The sequence below is a fragment of the Leuciscus leuciscus genome, assembly GCF_965113295.1.
Source record: "Leuciscus leuciscus genome assembly, chromosome: 3".
NCBI lineage: Eukaryota > Metazoa > Chordata > Actinopteri > Cypriniformes > Leuciscidae > Leuciscus > Leuciscus leuciscus.
The window spans coordinates 52,082,093-52,100,071 of NC_138727.1; the positions used below are offsets into that span (position 1 = coordinate 52,082,093).

The following is a 17,979-nucleotide window of genomic DNA, read 5'->3' on the forward strand; positions in this document are numbered from 1 at the left end:
TGACTGAAGTCTAAGTGGAAGAGAGGGGGTACGCAGAAGGAGGTACACCACTCTAAAAAGTTGGAACCACTGCTCTCACCATTAGTCCACAACTGCTGAAATCTTGCTGAATCCACAATCTTGCTGAAATAGCTGCTTAATAAAATTGTTATTTTTCAAAGTTTTGCAGTTTATTATATTATTGTCTTCATGCTGATTTCTGTCATTGCAGGTATAAATATAACGCCGCTGGAAGGATGCAATGTAAGTTGAGTTTCTGAAATTGAAGTTGTAGAGACTCACAGCTCCTATCAATAATGGTCCAAACTGAAGCAGTGCAATAACATGTGCATTTTAGATATGTGTGTAATCTGAAATATGAATGTGCTTTTCTAATAATTGCTGATGTTTTATAGGGGTATGCAGTCCATATAAGCTGTGAATACTCTGCATACAAAAGCCAATTGAAAGAATGAGTTTGTGGACTCACTTATTAATTACAACTATAAATTACTACAAATTCCCTTGTTATTTGAGGAGTAACATAAAGATTTCATAATAAAATGTTGAAAATACGTAACTGTCCGTCATTCATTTATTTGCCAAACCACTGTAATTTACGGAGGGTTTTGGATAAGCGGGTCCACAATAGCTTTGAAGCCTATACGCTCTGTCATCATCATTGTTCTGCATTCTCATTGGTGTGCAATATGGGGAGAATATTTAATGCGCAGAGAAAGCTGTCCACGAAACTGTCCATTTCAACCACATATTCTCATTACTTATTTTACAAACATAAACTTTTATTACAGTACTTCTGTGACAAAAGTTTGTTAGTTTGGATACAAACACTGTCCACGGTAGCGAGCAAAATACAGAAAAGCACCTTTGGAAAAGTATTTTCATTTACACCAGTAGGTGGCAACAAATGTTTAAAAAATGTATGTCATTGAATCATTTGTTAAAGAAATTCGTTCAAAAACACTGTCTGTCTCAGTTCAGAGGCACTCAGCATACCTGGTTAAAGACATAGCTCACACATCCTCAAATTATGTCTTCTCAATTTTGATTTCAGAGTCAGATTGAAAAGCTTCAAAATCTTCTAGAGCAGATCGAGAACATTACAGATCAAGAGCTTCCTTTGACTGTAAGTCTTCAAGAGATTTTTTTTTTTTTTTTATGAAATAATCAAATCAAATATAATTGTCAGTTACATGATTGACATCACAGGTCTGATTAATTGGCTTTCTTAATATTTACATTTACAGTATATATATATATATATATATATATATATATATATATATATATATATATATATATATTTTTTTTTTTTTTTTTTTTTTTCTGATCAATAAATTAGACTGTGACCGATATTTTGAATATGGTCCTCAACACTTCAGGAAAGATTTTAGAATCTTCATCATCAGTCAGCCCAGCTGTACTAGCCTCCTATGGAAACCGTGTGTTAAAAGCCAACGAGAAACTCATCTCTACATTGGTGAAGCCGACAGACACAAATGACAGTGTCAGTTTTACTCTTGCTGCTGTTGGTGAGTGGAGAAACTATTATTATTGATGATGAAACTGAGATTATGTATGATATCAGGGAGTTTATATAGTCTAGAGCAGGGGTTCTCAACTCTGGACCACGAGATCCACTTTCCTGGAGTTTAGCTCCAACCCTAATCAAACAAGCTAATCAATGTCTTCATGATTACTACAATGTTACAGGCACACAGCAAAATCCCCAGTGTTAAATCAACACTGCTCAGAGTACATATTGTCCCAATCTAAAGAGTGTTAAAAGTGTTGAAGTAAATGAGATAATTGAGTGATTAATTAAGAGATGATTGAGCATTAGTGATGAACACCCGCTTCAGCCACAGCCTTAGGGTCTGTTTACACGACACCGTTTTCAACTAAAAACTTTTTATGAGTTTTGGCCATTACACGACAACAGCGTTTTGGGTGCCTGAAAGCTGAAAGGAAACACTTCTCAGTTTTAAGCATATCGTTGTCGTGTAAACGTACCCTAAGATGAATCAACTGAAGATAAAAGAAGACATTACATCTGTCAAGATCTCATCAGAGGAGGATTAAACAACTCAAACAGCATTACCAGCTTGACTTAATTTAACTCTGGGGATTTTGCTGTGTACAAAGTAAACTGATTAGTTCAAACTAGTAATTAGATAAAATAGTTACTTTATTTTAGTCTTTTTATTGTTTAGTTTTTTTGCACATTTGTGCAGATTGAATCAACTTGAATAAAAACAAAAAACAAAACATAACTGCTTATTTTTCTAAATCAGAGGTTGAAGTCTTCATGGTTGGACCCAATGTCACCTTAGATAAAATCCCTCGACTTGACACGACAAATTCATCTGTGGACATTGATCTCATTGGGATCGCCAAGAACAACAATGAAACAAGTGAGATGTGTTTTAATACAACATTTTTAATAAAACATTTTTAGAAGATATATCACTAAACCACATTTACCAAAGGTTTTTATTGTGTTGAATACAAGTTTCTTCTGTTTCTGTCACACAGGATCAGCTGCTGTGGCTTTCATGAGTTATAACACAATGGAGAATCTACTGAAGCCAGACTTCTTCAACACATCAAATGACACGATTAAAACCATGATGTCCACTGTGATCTCAGCTACTCTTCCCAAAACCACCAACACTAAACTCACCAAACCAGTCAACTTCACCCTCAAACACATCAGAGTGAGAGACTGAAATGTGTTTTTGTCCAACCTGAGAACTGATGAACATCTGAAAACATCTAAAATTCAGTGTTGTTATATTTTCTGTATGTTCTTTCTTCTTTTTGCAGGAGTTTGACCCCAACGGTTCTCTGTCCTGTGTGTACTGGAATATCAGCGAGTGGATTGTAGATGGTTGTTCTGTTTTAAAGACCAACAGCAGCTACACTGTGTGTTCCTGTGTTCATCTGTCCACATTCGCTCTCATCATGCAAACCAGCCGCCCATCAGAGGTACGAGAACATTTATAGTGAGAATTGAAGAACAGCACAGATTTGGCACTCATGTACTCTGACATGTTTTCTCAGAGCGACTCACTGCTGGAGCTGTTGAATTTGGTGTGTGTGATCGTGGGGCTGGTGTTCTTCAGTTTGGCCCTGTTGACATTTGCCCTTTGTCAGTGGAGTCCTGGAGTGAATAATGTGGCTCGAATCAACCTCTGCCTGAGTCTGCTGTTGGCTCACCTTCTGTTCCTGCTCACACAACAGTTCCTGAGCCTCATACGCCCTCATCAGGTGAGAATGATGAAGGAGCCCTACAGCTCAGCACAGTCTCACTGAGAATCACCATAACCGTCTCTCATGATCTCCAGGTGTTGTGTGCCGTGATATCAGGTGTGCTGCACTTCCTCTTTCTCTCCGGCTTTGTGTGGATGTTCATTGAAGCTGTGCTGCTCTTCATCTGTGTGAAGAACCTATCACAGATCAGCTCCAAAAAGAGGGAGGTGCTTAGCAGTGGATACCTGTGTGTGATTGGATATACGGTTGCTCTGGTTGTGGTGGCCGTGTCTGCTGTGGTGAATCCTAAAGGCTACGGAAGTGAACAGTGAGTTTAGTTTGAGCGACTTAGAGATCAACACCTTCAAGTTTGTTCATTTATTTTATTTTTTTCCTCCAAACAGGTGCTGGATTAAAATGGATAAAGGCTTTATCTGGAGTTTTCTCGGACCTGTTTGCGTCATACTAGCAGTAAGCACATTTCTCATCATGACTTTGTATTAAAAGGAAAACAGTGATTAAAGATGAATTACTGTTGTTTCTCTTACTGTGCAGTTAAACATGATTCTCTTCATCTGCATCATCATCAATCTGATCTTGACCTTGAAAAATCGGAACGCTGAAGTTTCACAGATGAAACGAACCAAGTAACAAACAATATGATTTGAACACTCCATGAAATGTTATATGCTGCATATTTCTAGACACCTTTAACCTTATTTTGATTATTCTCAGGTTAGGTAAAGTAAGTCAAATGTGTCCTGAATCATAAGCATCAGAATTTTCATACTCACAATCCATAGGTCAGAAGACTTCTCCGTGGTCTCTTCAGCTCACTTTATTAGAAATCAAAGACTTTTGGCAGGCGAGAGTAGCAAAAGAGTTTCTTATTTAAATTAAATATAGTGTTATTATCTACAGGTTAATTAGTTTACATATAAAGTACTAATATAAAAAACAAGACAAAACAACATCAAGAGGTTCTCAACCAGACTGGCACAGGATTTGGTCAAATATAAATAACACATCTCGAAATTTAAGTCATCAATTGATCAACTTTAAAGTAATTCATAGATCGTATGCCACTCCTTACAAACGTTATAGAATGGGTTTATTATCAACTCCCAATTGTACTTTATGTCCGAGTTCTTCTGTTGGGACAGTTTTGCATATGTTTTGGGAATGTGCGAAAGTGAACACGTTATGGACTCATGTATGTGACATTATGGGTAAAATACTCTGGACTACCATAGTTCCAGATCCTTGTTTATGTTTGTTAAATGATGACACCATTTTGAATTTTAAAGTAACATATAGGAGAATGCTTTTTTGTGGCTTTACAGCAGCGAAAAAAACAATTCTAGAATATTGGTTTAATTCAGAGATAAATTTACTGAAACACTGGTTGTTGAATGTGCAATCAATGGCTAATTTAGAATACTCAACAGCCAGATTTAACCGGGCAAAGCCCCAAACTGTGTCGGACTGGGGATATTTGGTTGTTGAACTGAATATGCTCCTTAAAGGACTATAACATGTGTTTATTTGTTGTCTTTTTAATTTTATGGGCCCATCTTCTCTTTTGTCTTTTATGTTACTGGTATTAAGTGTGTACATATGTTTCCCTTGGTTTTGACTTGTTTCTTTTTTTTTTTCTTTTTTTTTTTTCTTTTTTTTTTACTGTGGTGACGGTCAGTGTTTGAGTGCTGTTTTGTCTATGTTTATGTTAACTTTCAATAAAAAGTTAATCACAAAAAAACAACAACATCAAGAGTAAATCGTTTACAAGCGTTGTAACACCGGAGAGGCCATTAAGAATCAGTGTCTGCCTTCATCTTCTCCTTTCAGCCTTTTATAGACCATCTGATTTCTTGAGGTCATCTTTGGAAATCCCCTCATAAATTATCAGTCTCTTACAGACAATTTATCCAATCCTAAGTCTTGAGGTGTCTTGAGTTCTGGGAATTCCTTTCGGACCTGTCTTTATAAAGCCTTTCGCCTCTTAGTCTTCCTTCTTCAGACTTTTCTTCTTTGTTGCATTCTGTGTTTCGTCCGCAACACATCCGACAGTAATGCTTGTATTTATCTTCTTTCTTTAGCAAATCTCTTTCTAATACATGTTTTGTTCCTCTCTTTGCTTTTTAATTAATGCTTGAAACAAGTGTGGTATGTTTTTCTTTATAAACCACTTTCTCAAAAAAAAAAAAAATTTACAATAACAATTGCAGAGTTTTTCTTCATAAACCACTTTCTTAATAAACAAGTTTCAAGTGTGGTTGATTACAATACAGAAGTGTATAGTTACAATACAGACAAAAAGGCATACTTACAACAGGACAATTGCAGATTTTCCACAACAATATTATCAATAAATATGTATATATATTAACTCTTCATCTTTCTGGGCAGGATTATGACATTTAAAACACTGGCTCAGTTTGTGGTTCTTGGTTGCTCCTGGATTCTGGGTTTCTTCAGTAATGACAGTAAGGAGCTGGAGATCCTCTTCCTGATCTTGAACTCCCAGCAGGGAACCTTCATCTTCCTGGTCTATTGTGTCCTCAATAATGAGGTCAGACATCAGTACAGACAGTCTACCAGAAAATCATCTCTCACCTACTTTATATTAAAGGGTTAGTTCACCCAAAAATGAAAATTAGCCCATTATTTACTCGCCCTCAAGTCATCCTAGGTGTATATTACATTCTTCTTTCAGACGAATACAATCAGAGTTATATTAAAAAAATGTCTTCCAAGCTTTATAATGGCAGTGAATGGCCGTTTCTGTTTTGAAGTCCATCAAAGTGCATCTATTCATGATTAAAGTGCTCCACATGGCTCTGGGGGGTTAATAAAGGCCTTCTGAAGTGAAGCGATGTGTTTGTGTGAGAAAAATATATCGACTAAAACAACTAGCTTCCGGCAGACGGCCGTACGCAAGTCGACTTGCGCCAAAAGAGTAACCAGTGACGCATGTATGACATAGATCAGAGGTCTTCAATCCTGCTCCTGGAGGGCCACTGTCCTGCAAAGTTTAGTTCCAACCCTAATCAAACACACCTCAAACACAGCTCATCAAGCACTTCAGAATCGCTTGAGTATTCAAAGGCAGGTGTGCTGAAGCAGGTTGGAACTAAACTCTGCAGTGGCCCTCCAGGAGCAGGATTGAAGACCTCTGACATAGATGTAGGAGTGGCGTAAGCTTTGATGCCTCTCACGGTTCAAACAAACAGGGCTGGGCAACAAACTCAAGCTCCTCCCACATTTCCCTCAAAATATTTTCTTTTTAGACCTAATTTGTCTAAAATATTTAATTTAATTTAATTTGTGACTACTGTTTTGTTTTGCTCTATCCTCTGCGCTTCCACGTTTGTCATTACGTTGTACGTCGGGTCAGGGGTCACTCGTAAATCGATACGTTCGGCCGTCTGCCGGAAGCTAGTTATTTTAGTCAATAAAGTTTTAAATATGGATATTTTTCTTACACAAATGCATTGCTTCACTTCAGAAGGCCTTTATTAACCCCCCAGAGCAGTGTGGAGCACTTTAATCATGGATGGATGCACTTTGATGGACTAAAACAGAAACAGCCATTCACTGCCATTATTAAGCTTGGAAGAGCCAGGACATTTTTTTTTATTTAACTCTGATTGTATTCGTCTGAAAGAAGAATGTCATATACACCTAGGATGACTTGAGGGCGAGTAAATCATGGGCTAATTTTCATTTCTGGGTGAACTAACCCTTTAAGTTAATTTTTCATTTCTCATCTTCTAAAATTAAATTCTTGAAAAATAAGGGTTTAACCAGATAAAACAATCTCTCTTCTCATTCTTGTCCAGGTCAGGCAGCAGTACAGGAAGTTCTTCAGATGTCTTTGCTGTGGACTCAAATCAAACACCATCAAGAAACACTGAAGACTAAAGCATCCATATTCAGCAAAGGAAGTGCCATTATTATGAAAGTGATTCTGTCATGATTTAGATATTATATGACCGTCTCAGCTACACATTTCACTAGTTAACATGCTATATATTTACAGCGGTCAATACACTTATGTGAATCTGTATATTTCTTTAAGTGCAACATTTCTTTGGTAGAGGAACTAACATGATTTTTAGAGGCTTGTATACTGGGTTACACTTTTAATACGCTAAAAAAATAAGAAGATAAAGCAATTGTTTTTTCAGTTTAAAGTGTTTTAATAAAGCAGTGTGATATCTGTAAAATTTCAAATCTTATTTTCTTTTAAACAATCTATTCAAAACTCAAAACATATTCATAACTCATAATCTCACAATCCAAAAAGATCCCACAGAAGTATCCCACAGAATTTGTGAATAAACAAATTTAGTTTCACAATTAAAAACAATAACATAAATTACCTGTAATAAAACAGAAAAAGGTTCCATATGACCCTCCCCGGTGACACGCCGTTTCATCCCGGGACGGACAATGTCTTGAGTTGTTAAGTTAACCGTGCGATTATCCAGTGTTGGAACGTTAACTGTGCAACCACAAAGTGCCTGAGAAAGTAGAGAAGAACGGGGTTGGAAAAATACAGACAGGGAAGAAAAGAGTTTATAAGCAAAAGTGTAATTTTTGCAGAATAAATAATGTCTGATCCGTCTCTTCTGTACACTGGATGTGGCTTATCCTTCACCACAAACACCATATCTGCGGGAATATTTGATGGCGTCTCATCCCCTTCCAAGTAATCTTGGTTCCTTCCTTCCAGCCTTTCTTCACTTCCACTGTAAGGATCTTGTCCTCAGAGCGCGTCGTTCTTCCGTCGGGATTCAGGCGTTTGCGGGAGATCTTCATCTTCTTGGTGCAGCCAGTGAACACTTCTTCTAGACTGACCCTCAGGTCGTGGGTCACTGGAGGATCCTGTTTTTTGGCCAGTGCCCCGCCGGGACCTCGCGTATTAAAGGAGCGTGGGAAGCCACCCATGCCAAAACTAGCAAATGGGTCATCAGTATCCATTCCCTCGTCCATGCCACCGTTACGGCCAAACATGTGTTCGAAAGGGCTTCGCCCTCCGAAAAACTCTGCAAACATTGCATGAGGATCACCTTGAAATGTGTAGGAGAAATTACCTCCACCTCCTCCGCCGCCAGGGACGCCGCCCTTCAGTCCTGCACATGGTAAACAAAGAGGGCACATATTACAGAACTGTGTGGTGTTGTATAAAACTTATAGACATCTCATAAAAAAATGTGTTAAAACATTATGATCAAATTTAATTAAGATGTATTGAGAACTTTTACTGGCCAGGAATATTTATTATTTTATATGAAACTGTTCATTACCTTGATCCACTGTTTTATTAAAACAGACATGTTGATCTGTTTTATCAATGCAGAAATGTTCTCCATAAACAGCTGCAACTAATGATAAAGCACCAACTTAATGAAAGTCAAGGGTCAAGAGCCCAACTAAAGCAAACACTGATCTCCATGATGGTGACCTCAAACTAAACATTTTCAATAAGAGATCAACATCTAAACCTCTGTTAATTCTCAATAAGATCTTCTGTAGACGTGTGACAGAAATAAAGTCAGTCTGGTTAGTAATAAGTGAAGCTGGTAATGCTGTTTGTGGAGTTGTTTAATCAGATCTTAAGAGAGTTAATGTCTTTTATCTTCAGTTCATCTAAGGCTGTTTCTGAATAAAGTTGTAGTTTGTGTTCTTACTCTTTCGAAAGATGATTGAAATAATGTTTCAGGAACATCACACTAACCTTTAAATAACATTCTAGTAACATTAAGGAAACTGGACATTTTTATGTTCTTGGAATGTTAGAAATCAACATTCCTATAAAGTTTAATTTTAAATCAAAATTAAGTTGAAAGAACGTCTGAGGAACATACCTTTTAAAACACGTTCCTCTAACGTCAAGAAAACTGGAAATTTTTCACGTTCCCAGAACCAACACTGAATATTTGGAGAACATTCTTATAACAAAAGTCTGTTAGCTGCAATTTTGTGAGGAGAGTGACGTGTGCTCTCTTCGGATCGTTAAAATCCACTCTAGCTCAGCGTTCTGGATCAGTTGCAGAGGTTTGACAGAGCAAGCTGGAAGACCAGCCAGGAGAGCATTACAGTCCAGTCTGGATAGAACAAGCGCTTGGACAAGGACTTGTGTAGCATGCTCTGATAGGAAGGGCCTGATCCTCCTAAGGCAAATCTGCAGGACCGGGCAGTTCTAGCAATGTGGTCTGTGATGAACTAAGGATTTGTGCATACTATTCGTTTGCCCACTGATTTTTGCCTACTATATAGGGAAGTATGCAGTATGAACTATGAAGAATGCAGTTTCGAAGTTAGCCAATCTTGTGTTTGTCTTTCCTTCAGTTATATTTGCTTGTTATGGTGTTCATCACTAATGATCAATCATCACTTAATTAATCACTTAATTGTCTCATTAACTTTAACACTGCTTCAGTGTTACTTATAACACTCTGTAGAGTGGGACATATTCTGAGAAGTGTTGATTTTGCTGTGTAGCATTGTGTGGATACAATTTGTATTTGTTTTTGAATTTGAATTTGAGGAAGGAAAACAGTGGACTTGGTTTCATATTTCCTCATTAGAATGATGGACAGATAACTTCACTATATCATCTCAACACACACACATTTTTTCTTCAGTCAGTCGTGTCAGGTGATCATCATATCAGATTCTATCAGGTAAGATCTTCTTTCTGCTCATAATGATCCTCATCACTCTCTTTATGTCAGAGATATATATTATTGTGTGTGTGTGTTACAGTTGTGTAGTAATAATTGATTTGTGTGTAGTTATAGTTGAGTAATTTGGGCTTTGACCAAGTCAGGACTCTTACTAACATTATTAATGATGAAACTATATTAATAACTCCAAATCACTTTTAGATATACACCAATTTTCAGGTCTGATGTTTCTGGGAAACAGCTTGTGATTCTAAGATGATTCGTATAATTTCTAGAAAAACATAAGAGCAACAATTCATCCTTTATTGTGCTTTGACAATAACTGTTTAGAAATCTACATTTTAATTGTAACTGTAATGCAAACTCATAAATGCCTTGGAATGTTTTTCATGTGTGTTTGATACAAAGAGAAACAAAACATTTTTTTTACAGCCATGCACCAATGCTATGGCTAATTTGTTTATTCTCTAACTGTACACAGCAAAAACTCCAGTGTTAAATGAACTGGGAGTTTATTTGGCTCCAGACTCAAGAGTGTTAAAGTGTTAAAATATGAGTGTTAAATTAACACTCAAGAGTGTTAAAGTTAATGAGCTAATTAAGTGATTCATTGAGTGATGATTGACCATTATTGATGACACTTGATGTTAACAAGCAGAATCACCAAATGAGAAAATCTATTTTTTTAAAGGGTTAGTTCACCCAAAAATGAAAATTCTGTCAGTAATTACTCACCCTCATGTTGTTCCAATCATGTAAGACTTTCGTTCATCTTCGGATCACAAATTAAGATATTTTTGATTAAATCTGAGAGCTATCTCACTCCTCCATAGGCTTCCAGAGGGACCGAAACTCGCCGGCCCAGAAAGTCAGTGAAGAAAATGTTGAAATAGTCCAAGTGACTACAGTGGCTCTACATTAAGTTTATCATGCGACGACAATACTTTTTGTGCGAAAAAACAACAAAAATAACGACTTTATTCAACTATTAGTGTTCTTCAATGTGGGCCTCTGACGAGAGTTCATGGGAGCGCCACGACGTATGCGCGAGAACTGAGATTACGGCGTTCTTCTTCTACTACTACTTGTTACTGGCTGCTCACTCCTTAGGAGTATTATCGCCATCTACTGTACAAGATGACGTCCCGACATTGCCGGGAGCGCAAAACGGTCTGTTTACAAGTAGCTGAAGACGCGCGCTGTATGTAAAACTGTATTCGTAAATATGTCCGCAGATTTCGATGTAGATGAAGATTAGATTTTTTTTTTTTTACCAACCATACTTATTCGAACCAGAATACACAGACATTGAACTACAAGAGATGGAAGATGCTGCAACACAACCGCAGTCTGCTTCTGAAAGACAGAGAGCATTGGACAGCTGATGGTGTAAATGTAATCAGTGCCAAGCGATGCCTACTGAGGCCATCCTTAAAAATATTTTGGTTTGCCGTAACAGCCAAAAAAAAAAAAAAAGGGGTCGGTTGGTCGGTCTTGTAGAAAGCCTTTCTTTAAAGTGAATTTCGTTTTGTATTAATTGTAGCATGCAGGCAATATAATCCGGACATGGAGGCGCTCGCGCGCTCGTCTCTTAAATGAACCAAAACTCTATATTGAATCTTTAAAAAAAAAGAAGAAAGAATAGACCGACCAACCGACCCCTTTTTTTTTTCTTTTTTTCTTTTTTTTTTGGCTGTTACGGCAAACCAAAATATTTTTAAGGATGGCCTCAGTAGGCATCGCTTGGCACTGATTACATTTACACCATCAGCTGTCCAATGCTCTCTGTCTTTCAGAAGCAGACTGCGGTTGTGTTGCAGCATCTTCCATCTCTTGTAGTTCAATGTCTGTGTATTCTGGTTCAAATAAGTATGGTTGGTTAAAAAAAAAATCAAATCTTCATCTACATCGAAATCTGCGGACATATTTACGAATACAGTTTTACATACAGCGCGCGTCTTCAGCTGCTTGTAAACAGACCGTTTTGCGCTCCCGGCAATGTCGGGACGTCATCTTGTACAGTAGATGGCGATAATACTCCTAAGGAGTGAGCAGCCAGTAACAAGTAGTAGTAGAAGAAGAACGCCGTAATCTCAGTTCTCGCGCATGCGTCGTGGCGCTCCCGTGAACTCTCGTCAGAGGCCCACATTGAAGAACACTAATAGTTGAATAAAGTCGTTATTTTTGTTGTTTTTTCGCACAAAAAGTATTGTCGTCGCATGATAAACTTAATGTAGAGCCACTGTAGTCACTTGGACTATTTCAACATTTTCTTCACTGACTTTCTGGGCCGGCGAGTTTCGGTCCCTCTGGAAGCCTATGGAGGAGTGAGATAGCTCTCAGATTTAATCAAAAATATCTTAATTTGTGATCCGAAGATGAACGAAAGTCTTACATGATTGGAACAACATGAGGGTGAGTAATTACTGACAGAATTTTCATTTTTGGGTGAACTAACCCTTTAAGACACTGTTATGGTGATCAGTGTTTGCTTTAGTTGCTCTAGGACAGGAGAGTTTATCAGGGTTGGAGCTAAACTCTGCAGGACAGTGGCCCTCCAGGACTAAGTTTGCCCATTCCTGATCTAGATGCTGAAAAATAAGGAAAATTTTTTTGCTTTGTTGTGTATTTGTTGCTTTTTTGACCCTGTTGAATCAACTTAGCTGAACAAATAAATGGTTAAATAATAATAGTAATAAAAATACTTTTGTATTAGTTTAAAGGGTAACTAAACCTTAAACCAACTTTTTTTAGTTAATGATCTGTAAGAATGGGGCTTTATTAGTGCTGTTCATTGATTCGAGTAACTTTTTTGACATTTGGGTATAAAGTGTTTTAATTCTATGGTGTAAAAACGTCTGAGTGCTGCCCTATTCAGGTTGAACGGTGGCTACTGCAGTTGAATATTCCTATTGGATATTTGCGGTGGTAAGTGACGTAAGCGGTGGAACATGACGTAAGCAGGTTCCAGCTCACCACGCCCTTGGTATGAGCTACCACGCCCTTGGCAGTATAAAAACCATCTTGTTTCGTCAAAACCACTGTAGTGAGTCAGGAGTTGGAATTGCGAGTATTGAAAACGATCAGGATAGAGTAGTTTAGCATCTATATATAGTTATTTAGATTATTTTGTATAGCCTAGGTAGTTAATTAGCATAGTTGTTAGTGTAGTATTGTTAGAAGCATTGTTAGTTAGTTAGTAGCATAGTATTGCATCAGTTAGGATAGCTTCAAGTTAGCATAGATGTATCTGTATTTAGTACAGTGGTCAGGATGGTAACACAATAGAGGTGGAAATGGGCTTCTCCACACAGCTCGCACTGAAAAGCGGCGCAGTGCCAAACGCTGCTCCTCCTGCATGGACTCCACCACCGCAGCGGCGTCTTGATGTGAGTGATCATATATATTTTAATCACAATTTATGGTTAGGCTAAAGTTAATATTCTGGGGTCGACAAACGCGCCGGCGCATTTTTGCTGAATTTTTTCACATAGCGGCAAAATATGAATATGCCTACAGAGTGCGCACGCTGTTGACATCAACTCGATATAACTCATCAGATGCATATACTTTACGTCGGATGCTGATCGCGATGCGGGAGTTAAGACCGCAGTTTGAGCCAGCGGCTCGAATTGATATGGCTCTGGCCCTGTGTCCACAAACAATTCACCCTCCTCCACTTCAGGTGAAGGTGGGCGAGAAAAGTCCTTGACTTCAAATGACCGCTCTGTTGCGTCACTCCAGTCACTCTCCATTTTAGAGTCTGACAGCAGCTGTCAATTAATCAGTCACTGCGGGTCTCAGGTGCACGCCCCCCTGCTCAGCCCTGCCCTCGGTTCGTCCCCTCTATCTCCGCTGGGGTCTGCCCACTTTTCCAGCATTTTTCTAATATTTCCAGTGGGTGGAGTCAGGCTCTGACTGAACTCTGACATTAACTTTGACTTAAATAACTAAACTCATGGGGTTTAGTTACCCTTTAACATTAGGGTTAACTTGGGTTGACTTTTACTCCGCGGTGCATATGTGATACAGATACAGATACAACATGTAAAGTAGTGAGATGAAACACTGATTATTTCTCTAATCCAAGTTTCCTGCTTTCAAAAAATAAAATTGGCATAATTTACTCAGCCTTTTGTCATTCCAAACCTGTATGATTTTCTAAATTTGCCTTCAAGTGGTTCATGTAAAAAATCTGATCATTGACAAAAAGAACTTTACGTTGTACTAGTTTGTTTGGGAAACCTGGTTTAAAATGTGTTCAGAATTTGAGAGATTGATTTGTTTATAAAGAAATGCGTTATAGAACTACTCATGCATTCCATATTTGCATAAACCGACTCTGTGGACTTATTCAAACTATGACAGAATTTTGCAATGTAGAAACAATGGATTCATCTATTCACACCAGTCATGAAAATTAGACATGCTGAAGTGTGTAATGAAGAGCAGTTTGATGATGGTTTTCGTCACTTTGGTCAAACTTGGGCTTTAAACATTGAAGATGAATGTGAAGCTGTGGTCGTCTTTGCAAACCCACTTTTTGAGCACAACTTCAAAAATATGCATTATGGCAAATATGAAGGTCTAAGATGATATAAAGGTCTAAGGATAGAGAAAAAACACAATTTTATAGTAAATAGTATTTTTTTTTTTTATCTCCTTTAAAGTAAATGTTTTTAGAAATGTGATCGTTGTATTCATTGTATTCATTAATTTGTCTTAATTTGAATGTTAATTTGAATTTTAGCAGGACGGGTTGACAAAGTGTGTTTGTTTTTTTCGCATTGGATGAACAGAGAATGGTCATATAATCTTTTGACACACATATTTATGTGTAGTCAGTCTAGTTGGGTGAAGAAACTCATATCAGGTGAGTCTCTCTTTACTTAAATGAGAATTAAATGCTTTAGTGTTTCTATCAATCTTCAAGTTTTTGCAGTTTTGCCAGTAATAGCTGTTTGTGATACTGTAGACTACATGTTTCACAGTATTTATGGGAGAAATTTAGTGAAAGCGTGTTATATTATTAATGCATTTTACAGCAATCAATGATTTCAGTGATGAGGGAAGAAAAAAAAAGCATTATCAGCAGTTCAGATCAACAGTTTCCCAAAATCATCATATTTTCTCTTGGCTTTATATATTTAATATATGTATATAACATAGACTGACTCTAATTTGAGAAGAATATCCTAGTTTGTGAAATACATTTTTTAATTAAGCCATCTTCTGCAACATATCTATTTAATATGTAACATACAAAAGTCTTAACTGTAGATATCTGTGAAAAAATCAGAGAATCTGATCACAACGTCTATGTACAATTTATATTTATGATATTTATGAGTCAATAATCTGAGTTTGAGGGACGGACGAGACTGTTGGGAATGTTGGGATTATCCATGCCGGGTCGCGTCGATCTGAGAAAAATGGGGAGAAGGGGGAACTGAGGAAATTACACATATTGTGTGGAAAGTTTGTTTTGATTTGTGTTTAGTTATAGTTGAGTAATTTGGGCTTTGACCAGGTCAGGACTCTTTAAGGATGAAACTTCATGAATAACTCCAGAGCACTTGTGAATCTTAATTTCTTGGAAAACAACAGAGCATTATTTAATTCGACGACTGATTTGTCTAAACGCCAGTGAGGGGTAGGTTTAGGGGCGGAGTCAGGGGTAGGTTTAGGGGCGGGGTCAGGGGTAGGTTTAGGGGCAGGGGTGGGTTTAGGGGCGGAGTCAGGTGTAGGTTTAGGGGCGGGGTCAGGGGTAGGCCATTCGTACGAATTAGCCGATAGCCACCTCATAAAATATGAGGAATTGATCAAGTTGTTTCTTCCTTTATTGCATTGTACTTGACAATAACGGTTTTAAAAGTCTCAATTTGAACTCTGATCCAAAATCAAATGCTGTGAAGTGTTTTACATGTGTGTTTGAAACAAAGAGAAAACAGCTTTTTTTAAAGTCATGCGTCAATGCAATGGCTAATTTGTTTATTCTCTAACTGTAAAGGAAACTCGTCCTCTGAACTGGTTTGTGGATAAACAGAAATAAACTGACAATGGCTTCCTTTCATAAAGGTGAGTATTCTTCTTGTGTTTAAAGGTTGCCTCTCATCGCCCCAAAAACCTTATGAACTGTGAATGTGACAGATGGAAATAATGTGTTTTACCAGTAAGTCATAGCAAGCATTTGAGTAAGCAGTAGAGTAACAATTAATGGGTTCATATTAAAGGCACACTGTGGAGAAATTGTGTTTTTGTCAAACAGCGACCCCTAGAGTCGCTGTGGAATACTTGCACTGTCGTAAATACCCCTCCACCCCCCCAACCTCTACGTATTTATGTCTTGATATTTATGTGAGATATTGAAAACTGTTCTCATGATAATCGCAAGAATCAACGTCAACAGCGTCGTCTGATATCCCTCAGGACTACGTGATAAATACACCTCACAACACCTGAGTTCAGCTTGCAAACTAGGCAATAAAACATAACGCAAAAAACACGTAAGAGAAACGAGTGTTTGTTAGCAAGTCTGTTAACAGCTCTGATAATCGAAAGCTAGCTAGACATATGTGGAAATTATTGGACTGGTCTAATTATCACCAATGGATGAATGAACAGCATCGTAAAAAAATGACATACTACAAGCAAGCGCAACAACATAGAATGCAAACAAGTTTACAAATAAGAGATTTATTTACTGGCCACTTCATGCATTTTCTCAGATCGGATTTCTGATTTATCGAAACGATTCCATTTACACCTGGTCACATAAATGTGTTTTTGCGAAACGGATTTAAATCCGATCTTCAATTCTCGCGCTATACGCAGATTTAATGGAGTGCACGTCACCGAAAGCAACAGATATGAGCTGCATTTTATTGATCATCAGCTAAAATTTCAAAATCAAAGACCGCAATAAGAGAGAGCAGTAACAGCCCTGGTAAGATCATTTCGTTTCTTTACTTTTAATGATGATGATTGTGTGATAAGTGTCTGAGACTTACTTTCACTTTGATTTGCGATAGTTTGCACGTTGGCTTGATGAATCGATGCTCAGCTGCGGTAATGCGTGTTCCAGTAGCGTCGTCATATCTGGCAATAACATATAGACTATAACACGCTCTCACACGTTTATTTATTTATTTTAAAAATTTTTGAGAGGAGTACAATTTACATATGTGGTTTCAACAACCAGATGCACACTTGTCCAGTTTCGTCTGGAATGCGTCTCACACCTCCTCCTGAAGTGGTTTGAGCGATCGGATTCAAATCCGTCTTGAATGCGTTTCGGAGGACATTTACACCTGGTCTTTTCACGATCAGAGAGCTATCCGATCTGAGAAAACGCATGAAGTGGCCAGGTGTAAACAGCCCCCATGACAAAAACATACGCACGAAAGCCGAAAACAAACGCTGGTTGGCCTCTCGACAGTGTATAAACGCTCACGTCCAAATTTGAGGAAGTGGTGGGGGAAGTGACGTATGCCGTAAAGCAGTCGAATTTTGTAGTTCTTTTTGTGCTTGGGTTACTACACCCCGAAGTTACGTAGTGCCAGTAAAAGCAATAAAGACCCCGTCAGGCTATGGCAGACGTGTCATTCAACCTATTGTAAGTCGATGTACCGTCACAAGAGTCTTTGACATTTTGCATGTAGATTTTCAACCTTCATAATATATTCCTTCTAACAACAGCAGCAGTTGGGTCATTCCACGAAATTGGTGCCTTTTGTGTCCCTGAGAAATAATCAGACGTAGAATTACTATAACACCAAATAAATTTGTGATTTAAAAACATAATAGTACTATGTATTATTTCCTCAATATTACATTAAATTAAAGTCATTTATATATTATTTTAAATAATTAAAATTGCATTTATGCTGATAAGGGTAAGGTTTTTGGCCTGTCCCTCCCTGTGATTGTTCTTTTTCTGCAGGACTTTTAATTTGCAAATTGAAGGCAAAATTATACAAAAATCACATTTTCATATTGTTCTAAGTATAGTGTCACTGTTAAACAATGTTTT

At 37.7% G+C, this 17,979-nt stretch overlaps 2 protein-coding genes and 1 pseudogene across 3 annotated transcripts in view; 2 read left to right on the forward strand and 1 right to left on the reverse strand.

The window, feature by feature from the left end:
- Window positions 1-213: 213 nt before the first annotated feature.
- LOC309493730 (adhesion G protein-coupled receptor E3-like) lies at window positions 214-7,774 on the forward strand. The gene is made up of 12 exons (XM_082162944.1): window positions 214-243; window positions 1,055-1,126; window positions 1,343-1,532; window positions 2,295-2,414; window positions 2,536-2,717; window positions 2,827-2,988; window positions 3,064-3,270; window positions 3,348-3,580; window positions 3,657-3,723; window positions 3,808-3,899; window positions 5,662-5,824; window positions 7,095-7,774. Exons 3-12 carry the CDS (start codon window positions 1,364-1,366, stop codon window positions 7,167-7,169), a joined length of 1,470 nt encoding a protein of 489 aa, XP_082019070.1. The 5' UTR covers window positions 214-243; window positions 1,055-1,126; window positions 1,343-1,363; the 3' UTR covers window positions 7,170-7,774.
- On the reverse strand, window positions 7,721-8,436 carry LOC309494707 (dnaJ homolog subfamily B member 1-like; annotated as a pseudogene). The gene has a single exon. The product of its transcript is annotated as a dnaJ homolog subfamily B member 1-like (transcript).
- Window positions 8,437-14,757: 6,321 nt separating this feature from the next.
- LOC309493633 (uncharacterized protein) overlaps window positions 14,758-17,979 on the forward strand; it is a 454,994-nt gene continuing 451,772 nt past the window's right edge. Inside the window, exons 1-2 of the mRNA XM_082162779.1 lie at window positions 14,758-14,820; window positions 15,958-16,025. Coding sequence (XP_082018905.1) covers window positions 16,007-16,025 — 19 coding nt within the window. The 5' untranslated portion in view covers window positions 14,758-14,820; window positions 15,958-16,006. The remainder of the gene's footprint in view (window positions 14,821-15,957; window positions 16,026-17,979) is intronic.